The following is a 16,415-nucleotide window of genomic DNA, read 5'->3' as shown; positions in this document are numbered from 1 at the left end:
ACCAGTGAGTCTTACTTCCGTGGTTGGTAAGTTGATGAAGATCCCTTGGAGTGTCAGACACACTGAGCCAATAGGCTGGTCCTGGACTTTTTTCCACTTGGCATGATTAACTTAGTATTATTTAATTATTTATGGTTTTATATTGCTATATTTCTACACTATTCTTGGTTGGCGCGGCTGTAACAAAACCCAATTTCCCTCGGGATCAATAAAGTATGTCTGTCTGTCTGTCTGTCCTCTAAATTCCTACGACTGTTGGGTGGTCTGTAATATACGATACTTATAAAAGGCATTCACCACCCTTGAAAGATTTCATGTTTATTGTTTTACAACACTGAATCACAGTGGAATTAATTTTGCTTTTTTGACACTGATCAACAGAAAAAGACTTCTGTATCAAAGTGAAAACAGATCTCTATAAAGGGATCTAATTACAAATATAAAACACAATTTTGATTGCAATGCATTAGTATTCACTCCCTTCTAATCACTATTTAGTAGATGCATCCTTGGCAACACTTACAGCCTTGAATCTGTGTGGATAGGTCTCTATCAGCTTTGCACATCTGGACTCTGCAATTTTTCCCCATTGTTCCATACAAAACTGCTCAAGCTCTGTCAGATTGCACGGAGATTGTGAGTGCACAGCCCTTTTCAATTCTAGACAAAACTTCTCAATTGGATTGAGGTCTGGACTCTGATTTGGCCACTGCAGGACATTAACTTCGTTGTTTTTAGCCATTCCTGTGTAACTCTGGCTTTATGCTTGGGGTCATTATCTTGCTGGAAAACAAATCTTCTCCCATGTCAGAGTTCTCTTGCGGACTGCATCAGGTTTTCCTCCAGGATTTCCATGTATTTTGCTGCAGTCATTTTACCCTCTACCTTCACAAGCCTTCCAGTGCCTGGTTCAGTGAAGCATCCCCACAGCATGATGCACACCACATGCTTCAGGGTAGGGGTGGTGTGCTTTTGATTATGCACTGTGTTTGGCGAATGGCAAAAATAGCTTTTAGTCTGAGAGCCAAAAGGCTCAATTTTGGTTTCATCAGACCATAGAACCTTCTTCCACCTGACTACTGAGACTCCCACATGCCTTCTGGCAAACCCTAGCTGAGATTTTTTCCCCAAACAGTGGTGTTCTCTTTGCCACTCTCCCATTAAGCTGCGACTACAGGTGAAGCACCCAGGCAACAGTTGTTGTATGCACGGTCTCTCCCATCTCAGCCACTGAAACTGGTAAATCCTCCAGAGTTGTCATAGGTCTCTTGGTGGCTTCCCCCACGAGTCCCCTTCTTGCATGGTCATTTTAGGACAGTCTGCTCTAGGCAGATTTACAGCTGTGTTGTATTCTTTCCATTTCTTGATGACTGATTTAACTGTATTCCAAGGGATATTCAGTGACTTGAAATTTTTCTTGTAACCATCTCCTGACATGTGCTTTTCAAGAACCTTTTTGTAGAGTTGCTTGGAATGTTCTTTTGTCTTCATGCACAGATTGGCTGGCAGAGTTATTTGCAGACATTTTTCATCTCCTCCAGCTTCAACTAAAGGTTCCCAAAATTTAAAAAAGACTACCATCATCAAATGGCAATACCTTAATGACTACCATTGATGGCTCTGACATCTACTATCAGAATTGCTTTGAGAAACTGGTCACTTCAACACACTGCAATTCAACTGTCACTGAAACAGATCTATAGATACCACCTCCCTGACCTTGCTCTCTCATCTATGCAGCATCTGGACAGTAAAAACACCTATGTCAGACTATTGTTTATTGACTATAATATTATCTTTCCAAGCAAATTCATTTCCTAGACCTGGGGCTCAGCAGCTCCCTGTGCAACTGTATCAGCGACTTCCAGATTAACAGAACACAATCATTAAGGCCTGGCAGCAACACCTCCACCATGATTATCCTTAACACTGGTGCCCCACAAGGATGTGTCCTCAGCCCCTACTCTATTTCCAATATGCTGAAGACTGTATGGCCAGATTCTGCTCTACCATCATCAACAATTTTGCAAATCATATCACTGTAATGGGATGTTTTTCAAATAGCGATATCAGAGCTCAGGAGAAGATAGAAAGCTTTACCTCAATGCCAGCAAGACAAAACAGTTGACATTGACATCAGGAAGTGAGGCAGAATACAATCTCAATTAATGGTGCCAAGGTGGAGCTAGTTAAGAGCTTCAAGTTCCTAGGAGTGATCATCACCTGCCCTGGTCAAACCATATTAATACCACAACCAAGAAATTTCAGCAATTCCTTTCTTTCATACTTCAATGAAAATTGGTGAGAGTCAAAGGGGACATGCCAAATTTATTTACCTTCTCAGGAGATAATGAAACTCTCACTGATTTCACTGGACAACAAAGATTTTGCTTCCTGAATACTTTTTGGTGTATTTTATGAATTTTCGGCTGCTGATCATGAAAATCATCATGAAATTTCTCCAATATGCACTACTTATTGTAATAATCTATATTTGTTATTTCAATTCATAATTCAAGTCAATTAAAATGTTACCCACAATGTAAACTTAAAAGTTTTCTATCTTGTCCAGGCATGCTTAGGCAGGGCAGGCTTTAGTAAGGCTATTAAAGGATCACACACATACCATTCTATGCATTGTGTTTACATGTACTGTATGTCAGTTTACAATCGCATTGTTGTGCCTGCTCTCCGTGCATCCCATATTGTGTTGTACTCATTATAATAAAGTAATTGGATTTTCAGGATTCTTTCCGATAGCAAATTGTCTCACCAATGTTGCAATGGCCACAATATTTCTGGCAAGTATATGCTTAAATCTCAAAAGGTGAAGCATGACTCTTGTTATTAAGAAACCCTATCAACTCTACTTTGGCAACCAAGGCAAAGATCGGGCTCCTCACATTTGTTGCTCAACATGCACTGTTGATCTTGGAGCCTGGGTCAGAAGTACTTGGAAGTCAATGTCATTCGCTGTCTCGATATGGGGAGAGCAGACTGTTGCCTCTGTCTGACCAGTGTGTGTGGTTTATCTGCTAAGAACAAGAAATCCATTGAATACCTCCATCTCCCTGTGCCGCATGACAATAGTCTTCTAGTACTGAAGTCACCAGAGACATGGAGTGTAGAGGAGGCACACGAAGATGCCATAATGGATGAGCCAGGAATGGAAAACAACATTGATACTGATAAAGATTTTGAACCCTTTATGTAAGTGAGCCCCATCTTATAAATTAATCTGAATTAAATGATCTGGTCAAAGACTTGGGTTTGTCAAAGGCAAAAGAAGAATCACTGGATTCAAAGCTGTAAGGATTGAATCTGCTGTCATCACCTGAATAACTAATGCCAAAGATTAAGGAAGGCATTCGTGTTGGTCCACAAATCAAACAGGTCATCAATGACAGGCATTTCGAAGAACTTCTAGTGGGACCAGAGAAAATCACATGGAAGATGTTCAACGCGGTTGTTGAAAATTGTCTTGGCAACTAGAGGGCACCAAACTATGTGAAGCTGGTTGTCAACATATTTCAAGCATACAAAACCAAGAAGTGCAACATGTACCTAAAGATTCATTTTCTGCATTCTCATTTAGACCTCTTCCCTGCAGATGCTGGCACTGCCAGTGACAAGCATGGTGAAATGTTTCACCAGGACATGGCAGTGATGGAGAAACAGTATCAGGGTGACTGGAATCCATCAATGCTGGCTGATTATTGTAGGATACTTAAGCAAGAAGCCTCAGACACTGAGTACAAACAAAAATCATCACCAAAACATTTTAGCTTCAGCACCATTTTGCAATTATATGCATTATATTCAATAAATGTTCATTTTTTTCTCCAAATTCCTACGTGATACAAAGAGTCTGAAATTATATTTGTGTTCAGCTTCAAGTGGTTTATCATAACCACAAAACATTTCTGAGGAAGCAACACTTTAGAAAAAGTTTGCTGTCCTGTGGTTTTATTGATGCAACACAGAAAGCATCCTATCTGAATGCATCACGGTTTGGTAGGTAACTTTTAGACCATAAGATATAGGAACAGAATTCGACCATTTGGATCTGCTACTCCATCAAGATGGACTCTTGAGCTCATTATGGCCATGCACCATATTGACTGCTTCTAATGCCCTTTCTCTTAACTAGTACACGTTATTCTGCAATCTGTTGTTTTCTATTGTAGTAACTCAATACCATTGTAATGGACTGATCATATGACTGTATGCGAGACAAGTATTTCACTGTACCTCAGTACATGTGACAATGATAAACCTATTATCGATAAGCACCCTTGACCACTGCTTACCTCTGAGCTTCTTGTCCATATTCTTGGGCATGCTCCAATTGGCATCTCTCAAATCTGACCAAAATATTGGACCCATTCCCAGTCCCTTGTTCCAGCTACACAGCAACCCAACATCCTTGACCCCTGGTTCAGGACATATAGACGTCCCCCGTTTTTCAAACGTTCACTTTATGACTTTATGAAAGACCTATATTAGTTACCTGTTTTCGCTAACAGAAGGTGTTTTCCACTGTTATGAATATAGGCAGCGCACGAGCCGAGCAGCCAAGCTCCTCCCCTGGAACTGCATTCTAGCCGGCATTGCTTAAACACGTGCCTGTGAGCATCTGTGCTTTATGTCGATTTATTTTGTACATCCGTTAGCAATATGAGTTCTAAGGTATCGGAAAAGCCTAAAAGTGTGTAAGGGTGTTACACTTAGTGTAAAACTAGACATAATAGTGTTTCAATCGTGGTGAACGAAATAAGGACATAGTGAGTTTGGCTAAGGGTTTGTGGAAGTTGACGAAGATGATGTTTGGCATCCCATGACCAACAACTGACAGATGAAGAGCTGATGAAAAGGATAACAATTGAAGCCGAATGCAGTAGCAAACGGCCGAAAGTGAAATCATCCAGGAACTGCACGTGAAGCAATTGCGTGAGATTTTCACTGCAATTGACAACACTGTAATGTTTGCAGAAAAAATATGACTTTAATTTTGAAAGGGTACGTACGTTTAGGGCATATTTGCAGGATGGTTTGAGTGATTTCAAAGAACTGTATGATAGAAAAATGCGCAAGGCTAAGCAGTCAAGCATACTGTTGTTTCTCAAGCCTTCCACATCAGCCACAGCAGGAGACGAAACTCGACCTTCGACATCGAAGCAGGCAGACACAGAAGATGACCTGCCTGCCCTGATGGAAACAGATGACGATGAGATGACATCGCAGTGTCCCACCACCCCAACCTTCAACGACTCAGCCTAACACACCATCATCAGTGCGCTCACTGTCTTCCCGATTCTAGTAAGTGAAACTATACTGGACATACATTATTTCTACTTTATATAGGCTGTTTATTTTTATGTATTACTTGGTATGATTTGGCAGCTTCATAGCTTAAAGGTTACTGGAAAGAGTGTTTTTGCCACGAGTGCTGCCGAGAGTGCTTGCGCCGAGTCTTTCTGCCATGATCACTTGTGTGAGATTTTTGCTACGGTGGACAGTGCCGAATAATTCCAGAAAAGTATTCCTACTTTATATAGGCTGTGTATTTCTTAGATCATTCCTGCTTTTACTATATGTTACTGTTATTATTTTAAGTTTTATGTGTTATTTGGCATGATGGTTATTTATGTATATATGTATACAGTGAAATGTATATGTAGGTTATTTTTTGGATCTGCGAACACTCACAAATTTTCCCCATATAAATAAATGGTAATTGCTTCTTCACTTTATGACATTCCGGTTTACGAACCATTTCATAAGAACACTCTACCTTCAGGGGAAACCTGTATACCAAAGTGAACTGCTGTTCTGAATGCACACCCAACCAACTCTGCAATGAGCAGCAACCAAAATCTTGGTCCCATCCCTGCACCGACTCTGCTGCTCCTCTCCAGACACCTGTCAGAATAGCATCCCAAAGGGAGACAAGCCGGGTGAGTTCCTGGGTGATTTCAATGACAGGAGAGGAAGGGACACAATACACTGGTAAGGCAAGGAAGGAGCGAGGAAGATCTGGGGCATTCCTGCATACTTTTAGCATTCCTCATCATCATGATCATCCTAATTTATCAGTGATACACATATTGCAGGAACATCCTTCATCTAAGCATCAGCTCAACACTAGGTTATGTTATCATCAAAGAAAAGGGTTCCAAATATTCTCACTTGATAGGCACTCAAACTGCTCGACAGCTTAATGCACATCATTACCTCTACAATGAATCTCTAAACATCAAAAGATATAACATCAAGAATGCAACCAAGGTAAGATTTCTCAGAAAATCCCACACAGACAACTCATCAACTCCCTGCCTACAAAAGGCACAAAGTGTCCATCTATTGTGAAGGCCACCATAATTGGAACCTGTGAAGAGAGTGTGCATACTTCCTCAAACCAGCAGGACTGGTTTGATGACAATGACCAGATTATCATCTAGTTAATTAACCTCAAGAGTAAGCCATTTCTTGATTGGATGTTCCATCTTTTCACCAGGCAAAAATAACAGCTTTACAACTAATTGAAAAAAAAGGTACAACAGGAACAAATGGTGGATGGAGAGGACAACTGGCCAACAGCCATGAAATGCATGGGTTCTTCACTACTGTTGCAGCCATTTGTGGCCCAGAGGCAGGAACTGCATAAACCTATCTGGAACAGAGTACCAGTTGACACCTGTTGGCAGAAATACCTCAAAGACTCAACTATAACCCCATCCTTAATGTGAGTGCCCTTGACTCCAGCCCATAGCCGTTCCATCCATCCACTGGACCAACCTCAATTCAAGAAATTCATATCCCAACTCAAAAATAAAAGATCTTACATTCTATATCCACAAGACCAAAATCTAACTCCAACCTTCACCATATGCAGCATACCCTGCTCTTCCACAATAAATGTTCACAGCAAGACCCTGGAAAATGTGACCCACTTCCCATATTTCAGGGGCCACTTCTTGGCATAGGGAAACATTAAAAATGAAATTCACCACCGCAGCCTTTAGTTTATAGAAGAACAGGGCTTCTGAAGATCAATGCCTTAAACCTGGTTGAAATCTCACTGCCTACCAAGCAACAGCGATCTCCGTGCTCCCAATTGCTTCTGAAACCTGTACTACCTATATCAGGCAGGTCTAGTGTAAGAGCACTGAGAGAACTCTGACAATACAATGGAAACATATTAAGCCTTTGCATAAGCTGTGGTATGAGCAGACCACATCACAAACTAACCACCCTCTGGCTGCCAACACCTGCCCCATTTGTGGAAGAGTCTCTGATTTCCACCAAAAAGCCTTATTACCCACCTCAAAACCAAGAACCAGAGTGGAAATGAGTCATCCTCTATCCCGAGAGACAACCCAAGCAGGAGAGAAGACTTAAAAGGAAGGAAACAGAAAGAGGAAGATAGTGAATAAAGTCAAGGATATCTCCTGCTCATCTTTACAGTAGTTTGGGAATGGTTCAGGGATACCTAACAATCCCATGGCATTTTCTGAAGCACAATTTCTCTCTTTGTCCTGAACAAGATTCTTTCTTCAATCACCATTACAATTTGCTAGTTGTGATTAAGTTGTGCTTAATTAAGATTTACGTTAAATCTCTTTAACAACTGAAGTAATTTAAACTTTATTGTGTTTAAAATGCTTATTCAAGGTGGTAAAATGCATAATAAATGCTTTTTTAAGATACAGCAATTGCTCTTTGCTTCAAACTGGATTTATTTTTTTCCTTCATCTGGAACACTGACAGACATTTTACCAATAGTTGGCAAGGAAAGAAAATCTTTGATCAAAATACTTGCAGATTGGTTACTTACACCCGCTTCATGTTCCAACTCAGCTAAGAGTTCACAGCTATTCTTCCTTGAGGTAGAGAGATCAGCAGTGACACACTTCCAAACCTAAAGGTAAAAAAAAAGGTAAAAACCAAAATATGATTATTCATCATTTGAATCTAATTTCTATATTGTTAGATTGTTTTATGAGATGACAAGCATGACTTTCAATACTGGAAAAGAAGATATTTTTAAGAAAGCAAATAACATACTCATCAATAAATATAAAAATGCATTGTTAGGCTATGACTGATATTGAGTTTAAGTATTTGTGTGCTTAACTCCAGAGAACACTCCCAGACTACGATAGCTTCAGCATTTATTCAGCTCAGAATTTTGATCAGCTGCTGAAGGGCCCATTAGACCTTACACATCTGACAACTCTTCTTTCATTTGGCAGAAAACATTACAACTTGTCTTTAAAGTCTTCGCCCTCAGCCCCTTTCTAAAAATATGGACTGCCCATGCCAACCCCCAGGCTCTCCTAAGTAACGGCGATGAAGTCCATGGACAGATCAGCCATGATCTTATTGAATGGAGGGGCAGGCTCGATGGGCCAGATGGCCTCCTCCAGCTCCTATTTCTTATGTTCTTATTGGGTAACGCACCTTCAGTCATGTCACTGCTAGTCTGTGCTAACACGATATCTTTACCAATTGACAAGTCAAAATGCTGTTCAACCATCTGATTTTTCCCAATACAGGCAGTCCCCGGGTTACGTATGAGTTCCATTCCTGAGTCCGTCTTTGTCGGATTTGTACATAGGTCGGAACAAGTACATCCGGTATTATTTAGCGTCACTTAGTCAAACGTTTGTCTTAGTATATATTTTACCTTTCTATGTATATAAAACACTTAAGAAACGTATGTATTCCAATAATTAAACCACTGCGTTGCTTAGTAATAATTGTAGTTTTCATCGGGGCAGGGCCTTTCACATACTCCATTATTCTCACTTTATCCTTTATCCTTTAAAATTGTTCCGATCGTTGACCGACTGTAGCCTAATGCTTTTCCAATGACCATTGGCGTTTCACCTCTTTCCAAATGCTTTATTATTTCCACTTTATTTTCAGTCGCGATTGCTTCCCGTCAATGGAACAGAAACAGTGCGGTTGGCGGGTCCCGAACTCCGCCAGCTCCCGAGGTCCGCTGGGTCCTAAGGACCACTGTATTGAGACAGGCTAAATGGGACAAGTGGGGGCTGTGCTGGGTTTGGGTATTTGATCCTCCATAATATTCTGAGTGGGAATTTAAACTGGAGGTGGCAGTGTTTTTTATACGAAGTCGAATTGCAAGCTCAACAACAACCCAGTACTGATGGTACGGGAGTCACTGGATCAACATCAACCTGGCACGGGAGTGGTCTGTCACTGGATCGAACTCGCAAACCTCCGTTCTCCAGCCCAGCGCTGATCTCACTGCGCCACCAGCCGACCAGAATGGGATGGGGGGGGGGGGGTCAGGGTGAATCTTACTAAGGAAAATATAAGCCAAATACAAAGTTAAACACTCAACACAGTGTCAATGGCAACGACTTAAAATGGCGCACAGCGTTCTCATTCCTCGGTTCGTAAGTACGAGTTGTCCGTAAGTCGGACGTTCGTAACTCGGGGACTACCTGTACTTTTACAGAACTCAGCACTCTAAGTAATGGTTCATTGGGAATGCGAACATCCTGCTCAACACACAAGAATTATCTCTTCGAATTGCACCAAACTTTAATCATTGCGGTGTCCATAGTAAAGTACCTTAATCACTTTCCCAGAAACTAGTTTAACTGCAGGCTTAAACACACAAACCACTTACTCAATTCATAAATAGCATTCACACAATATTTAGCGTCAGTGAAACCTGGACAGGCACCCACAAGTGTAACCTTCTCACCAGGGCTCATATACAAACTTGGCTCGTTAGCTAACATGGCTAACAGCCACATGACTCAGTGGTGAGGAGGCCACTTTTATAAACGATATACATTTAGGGTTGCTATGATTTGGGGTTCAACTAAAAAGGAACATCGTGAAGTTCTGATTAAAAGGACCTCGATTTGAGTGAATGCTGTGTAATACTGCCCACAATTATCAGCCGGCAAGAAGAACGAGATCATACACTGCATACAATTATCAAGAAAGTAAAATTTACCTAATTCATCTTTAGCAGTTAAGAGGAAAAAGAAATGACAATAAAAGGTACATGGATATGATAGAGTCTTTTAAGAGACTCTTGGATAGGTACATGGAGGTTAGAAAAATAGAGGGCTATCGTTAACCCGAGGTGATTTCTAAAGTAAGTACATGTTCAGCACAGCATTGTGGGCTGAAGGGACTGTATTGTGCTGTAAGTTTTCAATGTTTTATGTCCCATTACAGTAAACCAGACCAATGTGCACTTAACGTTGGAGCTCATAACGAAGTATTCAGGGATGTATCATGCTGGACCCTGGTCGGTGTGAAAGCACCCACATTCCAAACTTTCCTTGAAGTCCATTTCGAACAATATCTCCCTCTCCAGAGTATTGGTCCTTTCCCCTTGCAAGCCATTCATCTGCACAAAGCACTTCTAGCAATGAGGACTTTCCTTCCAATGGCATTTTGAGGCATCTTCCCTTGTGTCCCACTCTGTAGCTCTCACCAAAAGACCCCAAATCCAACTACTGTCCATCACAAATCTCTCTCTGCCCAGCTCCCTCTGGAACTTTCTTCTGATCCCATCAACCTGACTGGCTGACACAACATTCCTAAGTTGAACAACAGGGCTTCTTATCTTTATCTGAAACCAAGACATTCTACCAGCAGGACACACTGCTTTTATAGAAAACTGCTAATAGGATAATTATATAGGAAATAGGAAATATAGATAGGAAATCTGCTAATAGAAAACTAGCTTTTTCCCCCAAGGCTGAAATGGTTGCCACAAGAGGATACAGGTTTAAGATGCTGGGGAGTAGGTACAGAGATGGTGAGTGGTGAGTAGGTGAAATGGGCTGCTGGCAATGGTGGTGGAGGCGGATATAATAGGGTCTTTTAAGAGACTTCTGGTTAGGTACATGGAGCTTAGAAAAAGAGGGCTATGGGTAAGCCTAGTAATTTCTAAAGTTGGGACATGTTTGGCACAACTTTGCGGGCTGAAGGGCCTGTATTGTGCTGTAGGTTTTCTACGTTTCTATATAAACTACCTCACAGCATAGCAGAAGAAATCTTAACCCGGGCATTACAAGTGCGTAAAGGAAGTTGGGGATGTAAAGAAGAGACTTGTTGCTGGAGATTATAGAAACAGTATGGGGCAAAGCTATGTTGGGACCTAAAGTTAGGACTACAGTTCAATGGATTAGCAATGAATTTAACTCTAGTGATAGTACTGATGTTTACACAAGCTGACCCAAGATTAAACGTGGGCTATAAAAGTTTGAAAAACTGAACCATTCAGGATTGGGTGCCAACCCGAGGAGACCTAAAAGTACAAGAATTAAGGTGGGAAGTGCACAGAAAACATTTTTCAGCAGTAGGGCAGAATCAGATTATATTAGAGACTGCAATCTGCAGTCTATAAAAGAAAGAGGACATGAGACTGAAATTCAGCTCCAATTGAATAATATGCTAAAATTGAAAAGAATGTGAATTAAACAGAAAAAAAGATACCTGGAGCAAAGTGTAGAATTAATACATAGACAGGAAGATGTCCTTTTTAGTCTGCCAATAATTACATACAGATAAGAATTACTCATTCAAGTTTAAGATGATCATTCTGGAAATGGAAGGATATTAGAAAGAGTTTGATAATCAAAACATCCATGTGGAAGCTGGTAAAATGGACATTTAAAATAAGATTTTAAAAATGCTCTGTGGAGTAGAGTGGGGGGATGGGACAAGCAGAAGGATGGTAACCATAAAGAGATGTTATTCTTGAGATAATCATGTTAAGGTCAGAGTAGGATTAAACAAATGGTGATCCATAAGGTGGACATTGAACATTGAAAGAAGTTTATTGGAGTAAGATGGTGTAGTTTGTTTAAAGGATTGCAGACAAGTCAGAATAAGAAAGAATAATTCCTGCAACTCAGAAGCTGTAAATTGTAGTTTGTCTTTCCTCAGTGGCACTTTATTAGGTATGCTAGATGGGGTAGTTTGAGTATCTCAGAAACTGCTGACCTCCTGGGATTTTCACACACAACAGTCTCTAGAGATGACAAAGAATAATGCAAAAAAACATCTAGTGAGCAGCAGATCTGTGGGCCAAAACACCTTCCTAATGAGAGAGGTCAGAGCAAAATGGCCAGAGTGGTTCAAGCTAATAGGAAGGTGACAGTAACTCAAATACCATGTGTGCTGAAGAGCATCACTGAATATACATGGTGAACTTTGAAGTGGATGGGCTAAGCAGTAGAAGACCATGAAAATACTATATATATATAAGCCCCTTTTACTTCCCTTGCATGTTAAATATTCTTTGGAATATGTCAAAGGTAAATTATGTTTTGAGGTGCAACAACAATTTAGTTCACAAAGAATGAATCTTTGGTCTTCCTTGTTGGTGGATACTGAACAATGAACCCATGGCATCATTGAACTTTGGTAAAAATGGAAACCCGGGGCACTTCAAGAAACACCAGTTAAGACTGCCAAGCAGGGAGACCTCTTTAAAATGTTTATCTCGTCTCTGATCATCTTAATCACAATGTAGAGATGCATGCCCTTATCTTTAATGAAGTTTTCTCTGATGATATCCATGTGGAAGCTATTTGGAAGAGTTTGGAATATTTCAAAGGTCCATGAAAGCAAAACCTTTTAATATTTTTTGAAGGCAAAGTAGATAGGTGTTTATAATCAGGGTGAAGAAAGTTTACAATTAGCCTAAATCTGGATATGAAATAATAATCAGATCAGTTATGATCTTGTTAAACAAATGAACAGGCTCAAAGTGGATGACTAATTATTTATGTACAAGCCTGCAAGTCCATACCCAAGAAAGAGTATCAGCAAGTTGGGAAACCACGACACTATGAGCACAGTTTTTTTGTTTTTGGAAAGGCAGAAGTTCTACTACTTTTATAGGTTCTACCTATAACAGGGAAATGCAAGTCCAAGCTCATTATAAAAGCCATTAATACATGGTAGCAATCAATATTGTCCACATGTTAGGTGTCATACAATACTGTACTAAAGTCTTAGACACCTGAGATTTTTTAAATATAAATTTTGTTTTAAATGTTTACTTTTTTGCCAGTAGAAAAGAGCCAATTTTAAATTGCCAAACATTTGTTTTCCAAAACATTAAATGTAGAGAAATCTTTGTATTTCATTAAAGAAAGGAACATATTAAGTAAAAGACCACTTTTCAAATAAAAACTTGATTACTTTGTAGGTAGACAGCCCAGTGCATGATTAAACAAAGAAAACAAACAGATGCTACTGATCAATGACATAATGAGTTGAATGAACTAAACTGATTAACTGAAACAGAAACTGAAGTAATCAAACTTGGTGAAGTACAACCAAACTAAAAGATGAGGGTGTGGCAGATGTGACAGTTTTACCTTAAAATTATCAATATTTACACTAATGGCAAGAGTGAGCATAGCAACAAGACTCAAGGTGGTCATCCTGCATTAGCAAAGTGTCTCCCAGGCAGAAACTTTGAGGGAGACTGGAGTTTCAAGATGTGCTGTCCAGTCTCTTCTGAAGAAGCACAAAAGAAATGGGCAAAGTTGAGGACCAGAAATGCAGTGGTTGGCCATGGAAACTGAGTGCAGCAGATGAGAGATACATCTGACTGATGTCACTTTTAAATCGGAAGTGGTTCAGCACTGCTTTCAGCTCTGAGCTCACAGAAACTTAGGAACCCAAGTACACCTCTCTACAAATGCAAATGGGGCTGGAGATCTGGTCAGAATGAGTGGAATTCTCATTGCTGAGAAGTCCAACCAGATTCTCATCCATCACGCAATACTATTAGGTAGGCATCTGATCCCTGATCGAGGACGTTTGGGTTTACCTGGAGAAAAAGAAGCATGCAAAGCAGCCAAAGTCTGAAGAAGAATTGTGGCAAGTTCTCCAAAATGCTTGGAACATCCTACTGGCTGATTTTCTTATAAAACAACACAACAGCATACCCAAGAGAACTGATGCAGTTTTAACAGCAAAGGGTGGACACACCAAATATTGATTTGATAGTTTTTGCAGAGTTTATTACTCTTTATAGTAATTTTTTGATATTTAGAAACTTCTGCTTCATTATTTTGAAAGCATCTTCACTTTACAGAATACTTTTACTTTTGCACAGTACTGTATGTGTTAAGTATATGAAAAAAAAATCTAAAACCATAGATGATGAAATTGATCATCAGTCTTGCTAAGGGTGCAAAACAACTCAACTGATCTATACGAAAACTGGAGCCTTGGATGGTAGTGAAGAATTAACAACTTTTAAGAGCAGCCAGCAGCTCCAAGAAGATTCCAATTTGTAATGTTAGAATGTGAACTGCAATATGAAAGGGTTTAATCACATATCCTTGACATTCAAAGCCAATGAAATTATTATTCTATCAATTTCAAGGAATAGGTGTGGAGGATGGTGAATCATGAATCATTAGAAACTTAAAAGGGTAACTCACATTTCGACAATTGCTACAAAAGAAGGGCGACTGAGGACCCTGCAGCAAATTCAAAGCCCAGAAGCCATTACCCTTTGGGAATGTTGCAAAACACTGCTCTTACTAACAGCAGCACTAACCTTGACTGTGGAATCCCAAGAAGAAGTGTATAAGTTATCACTGAACCAGCAGACTTTGCTAACAGCATCATCATGACCCATCAAAGTATCTTGTCGTCGTCCATAAGCTACTGAATAAAAATATCTAATGAGGGAAACAGAGAAAGTATCAGATTATCAGCACTGCTTTTTTGATGGTCTTACTAAATGTAGGTTAATTGCAGAATTTTAAGGTACAAGAGGTGGTCAATTTAATTTCACACCACACTTTCCCCCAGAATAAAGTTTATGTTGTGACATGTTAGTGTCTCTAAATTAATCCAAGCTTTTCAAAAGTTAAACTACACTGCCTTTTAATAAGTTCCGATAAAATTTGCACCCTTTTCATTAAAACATTTATTCTCATTTCCCTACTAGCTATTTTGCTAATTATTTTAAACTTTTCACACTTAGCTACTAACCCACTTGTCTGAAGAAACAGTTTCTCCTTAATTAAAACCCCTTCAATAATTTAGAATAATTCTAGTTCCAGATTTTAATATCATATTTCATTCACACAGCATCATATATCCATTGCAAGGATAGCTACAGTGCTAACTACAAACCCTGCAAAAAGATCAAATGCATATAATTCTTCAGTTAGAATAAAACCACATCTTTTACCATCACTCTCCATTGTTTAACTTTAAGTCAATTGTTTACATCTGATCAGAAACTTAACATGAACAGGCATGCAAATACTGCGGTAACCATATCAGAACAGAAGTTGATGTGCTGCAGGCCAGTACTGTAAGAGGATTTGAGTGCAAGACTACAGTGGAATTTTGTACATTTCATAGAGGTCACCCCAATCTTTTTGACTCTGAAGAAGATGTCTTGCTTACTTGATCACATATGAGATAAACCATCCAAAGAACCTGTCTAATGAATCTTTTCTGCACTCTCTTGATAGCAAGAATAAATACTTCTATAGGTAAGGAGACCAAAACTGTTTACAGTGCACCAGATATGATCCCATGAAGTCCCTCTATAATAATAGATAAACAGCTCACATTCCTATTTGCTTGCAGAAACCTACATGTTAGTTTTCTATGACCTGTGTATTAATTTTCTTTAATAACTCTTGAAGGTCCTATTGAAAGTTGAAGTACACTACATCAATGGTTTGCCTATTCTAGTTTATAATTGTTGAAACTTCAAACTGTTGAAGGTGATTCTCTTTCATAAATCCACATTGACTTGGCTTAATAATAATTATTTTCCATGTGCTGCGACTATCGCCTTAAAAATAGATTTCCCTACTACTGATGTTAGGCTAACTGGTTTACTGTTCTCCATTTTCACTCCTTTTCTCACCTGGGTTTAAATTTGCTACTTCACAAATGTGGCAACTGTTCTACAATCTCTGAAATTCTGGAACATGACAGCAAGTACATCCAATGTCACTGCTTTCAAAACCCAAGTAAACAGGACATCAGGAGTGGACAATTTATCATTCTTTTAACCCCATTAATTTCTCCAAAATCAATTCTTTTACATACTTTCAATGCTTTAATTCTTTTCACATATTTATAAAGGAATTGTGTTATTTTTTAATATACCCATTAATCTTTTCATTCTTTCTTTGCTCTTAGCAATTTTAAAATTTCCCCTTGCAGAGTTTTATTTTATCGCCAACATTTTACTTACTCATTTTTAAAAATGTATTTTAATCATTATTTCAAAGAGCTCTAGTCTTGAAACCATTCTTTCCTCATAATGGGAAAGTGATTGATATCCTGTATATCTGAACTGTATCTACATGACAACACCCTGACAATGGATACAGGTTTATGAAAGCCAATCTCTG

At 39.3% G+C, this 16,415-nt stretch overlaps 1 protein-coding gene across 3 annotated transcripts in view; it reads right to left on the bottom strand.

The window, feature by feature from the left end:
- The window catches only part of nsmaf (neutral sphingomyelinase (N-SMase) activation associated factor), a 170,037-nt gene that overhangs the window by 25,759 nt on the left and 127,863 nt on the right, over positions 1 to 16,415 (bottom strand). For 2 of the 3 annotated variants that reach the window (XM_073041906.1, XM_073041910.1), the window contains 2 exons: positions 14,588 to 14,711; positions 7,838 to 7,921 (listed from right to left, as the gene is read on the bottom strand). In XM_073041906.1, the coding sequence (XP_072898007.1) occupies positions 7,838 to 7,921; positions 14,588 to 14,711 (208 nt within the window). Of the gene's footprint in view, positions 1 to 7,837; positions 7,922 to 14,584; positions 14,712 to 16,415 lie in introns of those variants that run through there. The other variant, XM_073041913.1, reaches the window with a different exon arrangement.

The sequence above is a fragment of the Hemitrygon akajei genome, chromosome 1 (genome assembly GCF_048418815.1).
Source record: "Hemitrygon akajei chromosome 1, sHemAka1.3, whole genome shotgun sequence".
Taxonomy (NCBI): Eukaryota; Metazoa; Chordata; class Chondrichthyes; order Myliobatiformes; family Dasyatidae; genus Hemitrygon; species Hemitrygon akajei.
Note: the sequence above shows the minus strand (reverse complement) of the source record. Positions and strands in the feature narration are given on the sequence as shown.